This window comes from Myotis brandtii, unplaced genomic scaffold (genome assembly GCF_000412655.1).
Source record: "Myotis brandtii unplaced genomic scaffold, ASM41265v1 scaffold409, whole genome shotgun sequence".
NCBI classification, from domain to species: domain Eukaryota; kingdom Metazoa; phylum Chordata; class Mammalia; order Chiroptera; family Vespertilionidae; genus Myotis; species Myotis brandtii.
The window spans coordinates 1,586,563-1,597,801 of record NW_005365723.1 but is presented as its reverse complement, the minus strand read 5'-3'; the positions used below and the strand labels follow the sequence as shown (position 1 = coordinate 1,597,801).

The following is an 11,239-nucleotide window of genomic DNA, read 5'->3' as shown; positions in this document are numbered from 1 at the left end:
CCCCCCCCCCCCCTTCCTCCCTAAAAAAAAAAAAAAAAAAAAAAAAAAAAAACCTCAAAAAAACAAATCCACACCAGGCCTGAGAGCCGCAGAACCCAGCGATCTGCTGCTGGCCCCACCTGCCTTTGCTCCTGTGCTCGCTCGGAGTGTGTAGCTCCTCGCCTGGCTGCAGGGTGCCCGGGGCTGGAGGGGAGGCAGCGGCTGGCAGGCAGAGGCCGTGCCCGGTACGTGGGGGCAGGCAGTGTGCGGGGAGAGAAGCGGCTGCAGGCTGAGGCCAGGCCGGCTGCCCTGGGGCTGGACAAGGGGCCTCCTGCCCAGTTTCCGTCTGTGCTGCTGGCCGGCAATGCCAGAAGAGGGCCTGGTGGAGGCTTCCGGGCCCCGGGGGGACCAGGAGCAGGTTCCCCTTCGGCTGCATGTGGGTCATGGCAGGTGACAGTGCTCACCTGGGAGCGTGGGCATAAAAGCCCAGCCTTGAGGGCACTGGGACTCGAGGCGTCCACAGAGGATGAGCTGGAAGGTGCTGAGAAGAGGAGGCCCCTGAGGCCCGGGCGGGAGGAGGGACAGTGCTGAGGTGGGTGAGGCTAGGGGGTGAATTTGGTACCCCCAGTTCTCATGTTGAAGCCCTACCCACAATGGTTGTATGTGACGATGGGATCTTTAAAGGGGCAATGAAGGGCCCTGATCCAGTAGGACTGGTGAGAAGGGGTCCCATAAGGACGACACAGATGGGAAGGCCAGGTGAGGGCCGGTGAGAAGGTGGCTGCCCGCCGAGGAGAGAGGCAGCCCTGCGACACCTTGATCTTGGACTTGCAGGCTCCAGAGTTGAGCCAATAAGTGTCCTGGTTAAGCCCCTGTCCGTCCGTGGCATTGTGCTGTGGCTTCCTGAGCTGATGCAGGCGGGATGGACGAAGGGCCAGGATGGGTAGGGGGGATGGTGACAGGGCCGCGTGGAGCATGGGGCGGAGCAGAGTGCTGGGCGGGCTGGGCTGCAGGAAGGACTGGAAGGGGCCATTCCCGCGGAGTCCAGGCTGGGCTGGCCTCTGTGTGGGGCAGGCTTGTGTCCCCCCCCACCCCCCCGACTCAGACTCACGAGGGCCCCTTTCCTCAGTCTGTAGGAAGTTCCTGCTGGCCCATCCGGAGGAGCGGGCGCGCCTGTGGGAGGTGGAGCCCCCGGGAGCCTGGGGCCAGCGAGGCAGCATCTGGCTGAAGGTTCAGCTCCAACAGGCGGGGCTCCCGGCCCCAGAGTCGGCGTGAAGCGTGCACTTGGATCTCCTCATCCTCACGTCAGGGGCACAGATCCCTTTACACAGATGGAGTCAGGCCCGCGGGGGACGCAGCCGCCGCAGCAGCACCCGGTGTTGGCATCTCGTCCTCCCTCCACCTTCCCTTCCTGAGCGAACCACAGCGGCCAACCCCCTGCCCAAGAAGAGCGGAGCGCCCCGGCTCAGCTGGCTCCGAAGCTCCCTGTGACCAAGGGCCCCTTTGAGCAATTGAGCGGATCAGTGCCACCAGGAAGACGGTGAATTTCCTTGTCCAGCAGGAGATCAGTTGGAAACATGATTTCAAAAGACACACAGGGTTTCCTATGAAGAGCTGGCGCTTGTCCTTGGGGAGAAGAAGAAAAAGGGTTTGGCCCCGCCGGCGCGGCTCACTGGTTGAGCTTCGACCTGTGAACCAGAGGGTCACGGTTCGATTCCGGTTAAGGCACATGCCCAGGTTGTGGGCTCCATCCCCAGTGTGGGGCGTGCAGGAGGCAGCTGATCCATGATTCTCTCTCATCATTGATGTTTCTCTCCCTGCCTCTCCCTTCCTCTCTGAAATCAATAAAAATATATATTTAAAATAAAGGGGGGGTTTCATCCCATAAACATGCTGCAAATGAGTAGCTGGGTCTTTCTATGGGCAGCGGCGTGGTGTGATGTCCTATGGAGATGTCCTTGTCTACTCGGTCAGCCCCGTTACAGACTCGAGCACTGCCTTCAGTTTGGGGTGTTACCATGGAGTTTGCCGGTGGGGTTTCAATGGGGGGTATTTGCCTGGTGGGTCCCACGGGGAGGCGGGTGGGGATGGGAAGACCTTTACGTAGCCAGAGGGCAGCTGTCTGTGGGTCTCCACGTTGCTTTTCGCCACCTTGCAGGCTGCTACCAGCTCAGCCCTGAAGCGGGGGGCCTGGGGCAGGGCTGGATGGTGTGGGCACCCCCTCGCCCCCGCGCTGCAGGTGTGGGGGTGCCAGGAGACTCGGGAGGTGCTGATGAAATCCACTGGCCACGTGAAAGCATTGGCGCTCCTTCCCTCTTGGTGTCCGTGCCCGTCAGCGTCAAAGCCACCCCGAGGCTGCGGGGAGCTCATTAGAGGGCCGTTGTCCTCAGCCGGTGACAGGAAGAGTGCCCTGGAGTTTATTGGCGATAATAGTGATCATTTTGGCTTTTACAGTGCCTTTCAGCGCGAAGGCTTAATGGATCTTTACAGACATGAATGGGGTAACCAGGCACCTGGGAAGGAGGCCATGGCAGGGCCAGGGCTGTGATCCTAATGAGGCGGCTAAGTGACTTGCCCTGTGGCCTCGGGCGTTAGACATGCAGGCAGGCGAGCCTCCTGGAGCCCCTGGCCGAGCTGGCCGCCCGCGGGCTTGTAGGCGGTTTCACAAATGAGCCCGCAGCCCTGCCCTGCCCGTCCGTGTGCCTTGGAGGTTGCAGTTCCTGGGCTGGGGATGGAAGTGACTAATGGCTCGCACATCGGGTGCACAGGGCAAGGACGTGTCTGCATAATTGGGGAGATGGCGTTCTCTCAGGAGAATTGCACTGGGGGTGTGTGTGTGGCGGCGGCGGGCAGGGGGTGCTGTTATTTCAGGAGCCGAGAGTTGGCCCGGTCTGGTCAGGGCAAACCTAGCTGAAGTCAGCCACCAGAGCTGCCACTTTAACTCAGGCTGAGGTTCGCCAACTCTCTCTTTAAATCCGCAAATGAGGGGACTCTGACGGAGAATGTTCCAGAAGCACGCGTGAGCCCTTTGAAGAAAGAAGGGGCGTCATTATAATTAGGGTGTAATTAGAGTATGGAAGCGCTCTCATTAAAAAGACTTGTAAGTTATGGTCTTTCACTGCCTGTGAAGTCAGCGCTGGTTCCCAGCCTCCCCGCCTCCCCCCCAGCTCTGTCTCCCGGAACCAATAGGCCACCTAATGTGGTTTTAGTTTTTAATCAGCCACTTATTCTTAGAGTTGTTTTCTTGCCTTGTTCTGGTCTTTGGGCTCTATCCTTTGTCCCTTTATTCCTGAGCTTGATTTTGGAGGTTTCCTGTGCCTTAGAGATAAGCAGGAAACCAGTGGAGCCAATAGCTTTTTATTTTATTTTATTTTATTTTATTTTTGAGAGCGTGGAGGGGAGGGAGGAGAGAAGCATCAATGCGGGAGACACACATCGATTGGTTGCCTCCCACACATGCCCTTGACCCACACGCCCCAACCGGTGCCGGGGATCGAGCCTGCAACCCAGGTATGTGCCCGGAATCAAACCCGAGACCCTTTGGTCCGTGGGCCGACGCTCTAACCACTGAGACACACCAGCCAGGGCCTGTAGCTTGTCTATGGAAGTAAGGCATGGCCACGCCTCAGCGTTCCAGAGGGAGACTGTCTTCCCTCCAAACACTCTAAACTCTGTTTCTGAAGCAGCGTCACTGGCGGACTGGGGCTTTGAAAGTTTGCACGCTCCCGCCTGTGATAACATCTGGGGCTTATCATGGTCCTGGAAATATTGATGGGGTCATTCTGATCTTTCGAGAGGAGTTTGTGGGAACTGTTGTTCTCACTGCACTCGGTTGCATACGAAGCCTTTGAAACTGGACCAATAGGACCATAACTCTCTGGGCTGGGACTCCCCGGCTAGCTGGCACATGCCGGAGGCTTCTTTACTCGGGGAGATGAAATTGAATATGTCAACAGTTCTTTCACAGAAACGTTGCTGGAGGCAGAAGATAATTGCACACAGCTTTAAAAATTAATGTTTTTATTCTTGAGCTTATAGTTCTGCTTTTTTTCCAGGTGAATTTTTAATAGATTCGATTGTCATCCACAGGGGAAATACTTTTCTTCCATTTATGTGAAATTTTTAAAGCTGGGGGGAGTGTATAAAGGGCACGTGAACTGCCTGAGCTGGGGGGTGGGGGCATTTTCTTGATCTTGTCCCAGCTTGTCCTGGGGAGCTGGCTGTTACACAGTGCAATGGCAATAGCGATGTAATGGCAGCGAGCTCTGCTGGCAGTGCGGGGAGCAGAACCTCCGTGCTGATGGATTTTCCTCTCATGCTGCTCTTTGAAAGGTTCTGTCTCCCCCTAGTGGCCATTGTAGCCTACTGCGTCCTGGACCTGTTTGCTTGCTTCTCAAGATTCTTATCCTTGAGTTCCAATTTGTGCATTCATTTTTAAAAAACCAAAACTTATTGAACTCTCACTGGTTAGGAATAAAATACACGTGAGTTGCCCTGACTGGTTTTGCTCAGTGGATAGAGCGTCAGCCTGCAGACTGAAAGGTCCCAGGTTCAGTTCCGGTCAAGGGCATGTACCTTGGTTGGGCATTTTCTTGATCTTGTCCCAGCTTGTCCTGGGGAGCTGGCTGTTACACAGTGCAATGGCAATAGCGATGTAATGGCAGCGAGCTCTGCTGGCAGTTCGGGGAGCAGAACCTCCGTGCTGTTGGATTTTCCTCTCATGCTGCTCTTTGAAAGGTTCTGTCTCCCCCTAGTGGCCATTGTAGCCTACTGCGTCCTGGACCTATTTGGTTGCTTCTCAAGATTCTTATCCTTGAGTTCAAATTTGTGCATTCATTTTTAAAAAAACAAAACTTATTGCACTGTCACTGGTTAGGAATAAAATACACGTGAGCATTTAATAGCATCTAATATACTTCAGTCCATAACACATAAAAAGAATTTCATACATCAGGAAAGGTAGAAAAATGATAATAGATTATCTCCTTCATTCACTCATTCGTTCCATTGATTGCTGTTACGGGAGCATCTTCTGACACCAGGCGTTGTCTGCGGTGATAGGGATGCAGAGTGAGTAAGGCGGGCAGTCTCTGAACTCATTGATGAGCTCATGCTTTTGTGAAGAAAATTACACGGGCAACTCCTACTGCATCACATAAAAACTCAGAGAGGCCCGGCCGGGTGGCTCAGTGGTTGAGCGTCGACCTGTGAACCAGGTCACGGTTGAATTCCCAGTCAGGGCACATGCCCAGGTTGCAGGCTCCATCCCCAGTAGGGGGCGTGCAGGAGGCAGCTCATCAATGATTCTCTCTCATCATGGATGTTTCTCTCTTCCTTTTTTCCCTCTCTGAAATATTGTGAGCCAGGTCACGGTTGAATTCCCAGTCAGGGCACATGCCCAGGTTGCAGGCTCAATCCCCAGTAGGGGGACAGGTAGGAGGTAGCCTGTCAATGATTCTCTCATCATTGATATCATTGATGTTTCTCTCTTCCTTTTTTCCTCTCTAAAATATATATACAAGAGCGTCGGCCTGCGGACTCAAGGGTCCCGGATTCGATTCCGGTCAAGGGCATGTACCTGGGTTGCGGGCACATCCCCAGTAGGAGATGTGCAGGAGGCAGCTGGTCGATGTTTATCTCTCATCGATGTTTCTAACTCTCTGTCTCTCTCCCTTCCTCTCTGTAGAAAATCAATAAAATATATTTAAAATATATATACATACATACATATGAAGGAAATTGACACATACAACATGGATTTACTTTAAGGACATTATGCTAAGTGAAATAAGCCAGTCACACAAAAAGCAATCTTGTAGGATTCTACTCACATGAGGTATCTAGTCAAATTCATAGAAACAGAAAGTAGGAGGTGGTTGCCAGGGGCTGGAGGGAGGGAGGAATGGGGAGTTAGAGTTCAATGAGGGTAGTTTCAGTTCTGCGGGATGAAACCGTTCTGGAAGTGAGTGTGAATGCACTTAATGCTGCTGAACTGGACACTGAGAGATGGTTCACGATACATTGTATGCTGTGTATTTTATAAGTAAAACTTGTGCTCTCTAACGGGGCAGTTATAAAATGCTTCAGGTATGTATACGGTATAAATTCCATAGCTCTCATGTTCTTACCACCACCTCCCAAAGCATCGTCGTGAAAGCCGCCCACCGTGAGGGCCAAGGCTCCCAGCAAGACTGGGCGTCCCAGCACTTCCCCCCGTCCCTCCATCAGCCGCCCCCGCCCCCCACTTGAGGAGTCACAAAAAGGCAACTTCACTGGCTTTTCCAGTTGAGGTTTATTCCAGAACAGTGTTGCAGCAATGCTGACTCAGAACCCAGTCCATTTCTAGAACACCAGTAACAGCTTCCTCTCCCTCCACCCACAGGCAAAGGAACAGAAGCTACTGTCCAGCTGTGCGTCTAGACTTTTGAGGAATCCAGAACACAGTGCTGGAGCCGGGCCAGTTGTGTCCATGACTCAGCCACTCCCTGCGCTGCAGACGGGAAAGGAGATGGTGACGGATCGCCCTGCAGCCCTGGTCACGGTGGTGTGGCTGTGGGTCTCCCTTCCCGGCCCTGCGGCTCTGCTCAGACCCACACATGACTCAGCCACTCCCTGCGCTGCAGACGGGAAAGGAAATGGTGACGGATCATCCTGCAGCCCAGGTCACAGTGGTGTGGCTGTGGGTCTCCCTTCCCCGCCCTGCGGCTCTGCTCAGATCCACACGAGCAACCACCGTCAGCTCCGCACACAGCAGAGGGACGCAGATGACACTCGGGTCACCCAGCCCTGACAGCGGCGAGAACCCTGAACCTCCACGTGATGCCCTCACCACGGAGGGCCCTGCCCCACCTGCTGGAGCAGCCAAGCGAGGCCAAAGTCCTGCCACTGGGGGCGTCACCCTGAAGAGGCTGAAACTGATCCTTTAGAGGAAACAGCCGCTCACGTGGACCAGGGCCTGCGTGTGCTGGGCTCCGTGATGCGTGCGGGCATTCCATCCTCATAACCACCCTGAGGTAGGTCGTACCATTGTCCCCATGTTACCGGCTCCAGAGTGAAGCCACACAGCTGCCTAAGGTCTCAAAGCTACGAAGTGACAGGGACAAGCAATGAAGGGGCTCAAAGGTCTGTATGACTTGAGCTTTCAGTGACCCCAGTGCCCCAAATCGCCCCTTAGTGAACAAGGAAATGGGTGGGGGGTGAAATTTGGAGAAAACCCAGCCACCACGGTGATTATCAACCAAAGTGCCTGAAGGAGGGCGGGCTCGCTCACCATTGCCGGAGCCCCAGCCCCAGCGGACATGCACCCCACTCCTCCCGGGGACGGGAAGTGACAGCCTGGGACAGACCCTGCTCCCACGGGGCCTGTAGCTGGTCCACCTGACATTCGTGGCGTCTATAAAGTGCCATCAGCAAAACCACGGGGTTGAGGGGTGACTACAGCCTGGAAAGAGGGCTGTGCTGTAGGGACGGGAGTCAGGACAGACGATCCCCTCAGGCCAGGTGATGTGCCCAGTGCCCTCCTGGCCCCCCTCCTGACTGGAGGCCACCCCAAGCCTCTCCTCCCTCACGCCCTCCTGTCCTGCGTCTCCCCCTGCCCCCCGCTGGAGCCCGGGCCCAGGTCCTCGGGCCAGTACTGGTCCTGCATGTACTGCTCCACGTCCACGCTGCTGTCGGGCTCCCTGTCCTCGGGGCGGGTCCAGAGGCGGCTGGCCTCCTGCTCCCACTGCACTTCCACCAGCCGGTAAAGCTCCATGGCCGTCACGGCGTCTTCCACGGACGAGTGTCCGTGCTGGCCCACCTGCGGACGAGAGCCCACGGTCACTCCAGGCACTGTGCACAGGCCCGAGACTGTCAGAACGGTGTGAGTGTTCCAGGCAGAAGCGCGGGAGCCTCAGCCATGGCACAAGTGTTCCCTCAAATATAAACGAGATAAAAGCCGCCCTGGGCTTGAAGAGCAGGGGGATGAGGAGGTGACGGGCAGTAGAAGCAGGAGTTAGGAGCTGCCCTAACCGAGGCTCCATCTCTGGTTGCAAAGGCAGGCATCGAGCCTGGAGCTGGGGGGACAGACCCGGAGAGAGGAGCCTGGAAGAGGTGTACCCCTGGAAGAAGGGGGCTGCACAGGGACGCCCAGGGCTGCGTGCGCATGCAGACCCGAGGCCTGGACTGGTTAGAAATAATGGGGAGCTGCAGGCGCAGCCCCACCACCCAGCCTGGGGCCCACCTGCAGGGAGGCGAGGCCTGCTTGCCCCTCGCCCCCCACACGCACACATACCTGGATTTTCTTGTGCAGCAGCTGCAGGGCCAGTTCCTTAAGTGAGACCCGGGCCCGGGTGTGCAGGCTGGGCTGGCTGAGGAGGTTGGGGACGTAAGTGGTGTCCCGGGTCTGACTCCGAGGGTGGACGTACTTGAGGGCCCTGAAGTCATTGTGCAGGGCGTGTCCCACCACCACCTTGCCCTTCAGGAGCTTGAGGATCTGTGAGCGGAGAGAAGAGTCAGGAAGGCCCCGCTGTTGGTGGCCCAGCCCAGGGGGTGAAGATCCCTCTGCAGGGAGGCAGCACGGACAGGGGCGGCCAGGAGCGCAGTCCACCACGCTGCCAAGTGCGAGTCCAGACCCTATACCTACTGCTTGAATAAGCAGGGTTGCCCAGCCGGCGTGGCTCAGTGGTTGAGTGTCGACCTATGAATAGGTTGAGGTCAATTCTCCATCAGGGCACATGTCTGGGTTGCGGGCTCGATCCCTGGGGGGAGGCGTGCAGGAGGCAGCCGATCCATGATTCTCTCTCATCATTGATGTTTTTCTCTCTCACTCACCCTTCTTCTCTGAAATCAATTAAAATATATTTTTTTTAAAATGTAAAATGTCCCAACATGATCGCTATATTAAAGCATGATTTGAGAAGGTGTGATCTTGCCCTTGAGAAACATTAAGTGAATGCAGGAAGCCACGCTTGGGGAAGGCACACGCCTCAGACACCCACCTGGGAGCCCCGTTCACCTGCGTGAGGCCACAGCCACCTCACCTGGTGCCCCCACCGATATTAAAGCATGATTTGAGAAGGTGTGATCTTGCCCTGAGAAACACTAAGTGAATGCAGGAAGCCACGCTCGGGGAAGGCACACGCCTTAGACACCCACCTGGGAGCCCCGTTCACCTGAGGCCACAGCCACCTCACCTGGTGCCCCCACCTCCCATGTGATTTCAGGTAACTTCCTGGGTCACTTCACCGGACACAAGCTCAGCCCTTCTGACACCCGCCTCCACGAGGAAGCTCCAGGTCTCCTTCCAGGTAAAGTGCCGTCGCTATTGGGTGCGTGTTGTTACTGGGTGTATATATGCATTTCTTAACCATCTAACATGCGCCAAACTGGGGTACTGTGTCCGGGTGTGGAGGCCAGGCCTTTTTGTTTTTGCTGTGTCGCTGTGACATGTTTTGAGTGTTGTGTCCCTAACCCCATTTTCCCCATAAGCTCGGAGGTTTTAGTGTGCCCGTTTCCACAGCATGATGAGCTTTAGGCCCACACACCAGAGCCTCCGCAGGCCCAGAGACCTAAGGAATCAGAATCCCAGAGCGATCTGGGGCTAGGAGCCGAGATCAGCAAGGCTTGAGGTGTTTCTTACGCTTACGCACGTCTGGGGATTCCAAGTGGTGACTCAGCCCCAGGGACGCCCTTCCCACCCCATCACTGACCCACAGTCCCCACCCGCCTCACCTCTTTCTGGGCCACCTGGAAGGGGATGGCCTTGCGCATGTGCTGCCGGGTGATGCCGCTCCAGCGAGTGCGGTAGTCCACGATGGGCATCTCAGGCCGGATGTACTTGTCGTAGAGGACGTCGCCATGGTAACTCACCACGGAGCAGCGGGCCAGCTCGCTCACCCGCCCGCAGGGTCCCGTGCCCACCATCTCGCAGTCGATAGCCACGCATCTGCTAGGCAAGGGCCCTGCCGATTCCCGGGGGGAGGGCTTTCTGTCGCAGGGGGCACCTCCAGAGTCAGCCCTGCGAGCCTGCCTCCCACGGCTGGCGGCCTCGGTGCCTGGCGGTGCCTCCGATGGCACGGGCGGTGGGGAGGATGCTGGCTCCGGGGGCGAGATCTGCAGCCCCTGCTCCTGCAGCAGGGCCTTCCGGGCCATGAACCGCTGGTGCTGCCGGCTCTTCCGCTTGTGCTTTCTCCGAAGCACATCCTTGGCACTCGGGCCGGGCAGCAAAGGGCACAGGCACTGGGCAGGCTCAGGGGCTTCCCTGGATACCATCCCAACCTGCTCACCGCTCAGGGCACGGGAGGCCTGGGAGGCAATCTTCCAACGGGGCAGCTCCCTGGAGAGAGACCACAGGGCAGAGGGCCTGGGTGAGGATGGGCCAGCCACCTGGCTCCCTCCCTCCTGCAGTGGCCCGGCCCCTGCTCTAGAGCTGGGCTGTGTCTCAGGCTCCTGGACTGAGCAAGGACCTATGTTATTAATAATTGCCCTTGAACTGTCAATACCACATGCAAACCTTTCCGTGGAATCACTCCACCTTCCCCACAACCTCAACAGAGTATGATCATCCCCACAGAGGCCGGTGCCGGAATTCACGCACACGTGGGGTCTGGTCGGCCCTCCCGAATCGGGGCTGACCGGGCCGGGCCAGCGGGGGGAGGGGACCCGGGAGGCTGGGGGGCGCCTGCCTACAACCACCTTCCTCCTGCTGACAAGGCACACGCTGGGCGGACAAACACAGAACCCGTCCCTCTCCGCAGCCCAGCCCAGCGGCCAAGGCCTGGAGGCCCAGACTGAGGCTGACCTCTGTGGGGCCCGGAGGGCGGAGGGCCCGCAGGTCAGGAGCTGAGGCGGAACCGGGTCCCTGGCCTCCCTGACCCTGAGCAAGTTTCAAAGCCAGAACCAAGTGGGTAATGGAGGCTCAGCTCCCGTCCCGGGCCGATGACGATGACGATGGCGATGGTGATGATGAGCGCGGCCAGGCCGGGGAGCGGCTTCCGGGAGACGGTGAGCGGCGCTAGGCCCCCCACTGACAACGGGGTCCTCACCCTCGGCCGGGGCTTCGGAAACCGCGAGGTGGCTGGTTGGGCACCTTCCCAAGGCGGCTGGTGGCCGGAAGCAAGACGCCGGTTTAAAACGCCAGCCCAGACCTAACCGTCATGTTGGGGACGGGGCTGAGTACCTGGGTGTCTCAGAGCGCGCGACCCCGCCCCCAGCCGGGTCCCACTACCGCCCGGATGTGGAGAACCTGCTGGAGGGACCCACAGCTCCTAAAGGTCCGCGG

The 11,239-nt window shown here is 57.4% G+C and overlaps 1 protein-coding gene across 3 annotated transcripts; it reads right to left on the bottom strand.

Annotated features, from left to right (window-relative positions):
* Nucleotides 1-6,586: 6,586 nt before the first annotated feature.
* AEN (apoptosis enhancing nuclease) lies at nt 6,587-11,195 on the bottom strand. 3 transcript variants are annotated; one of them, XM_005873380.2, is made up of 4 exons: nt 11,138-11,195; nt 9,691-10,294; nt 8,252-8,452; nt 6,587-7,777 (listed from the first exon to the last, which is right to left on the bottom strand). In XM_005873380.2, exons 2-4 carry the CDS (start codon nt 10,228-10,230, stop codon nt 7,544-7,546), a joined length of 975 nt encoding a protein of 324 aa, XP_005873442.1. In that variant the 5' UTR covers nt 10,231-10,294; nt 11,138-11,195; the 3' UTR covers nt 6,587-7,543. The 3 variants fall into 3 exon arrangements, with proteins under 3 accessions (XP_005873442.1, XP_005873441.1, XP_005873443.1); XM_005873379.2 differs by lacking the exon at nt 11,138-11,195 and adding an exon at nt 11,004-11,117; XM_005873381.2 differs by lacking the exon at nt 11,138-11,195 and adding an exon at nt 10,760-10,939.
* Between the last annotated feature and the right edge of the window lie 44 nt (nt 11,196-11,239).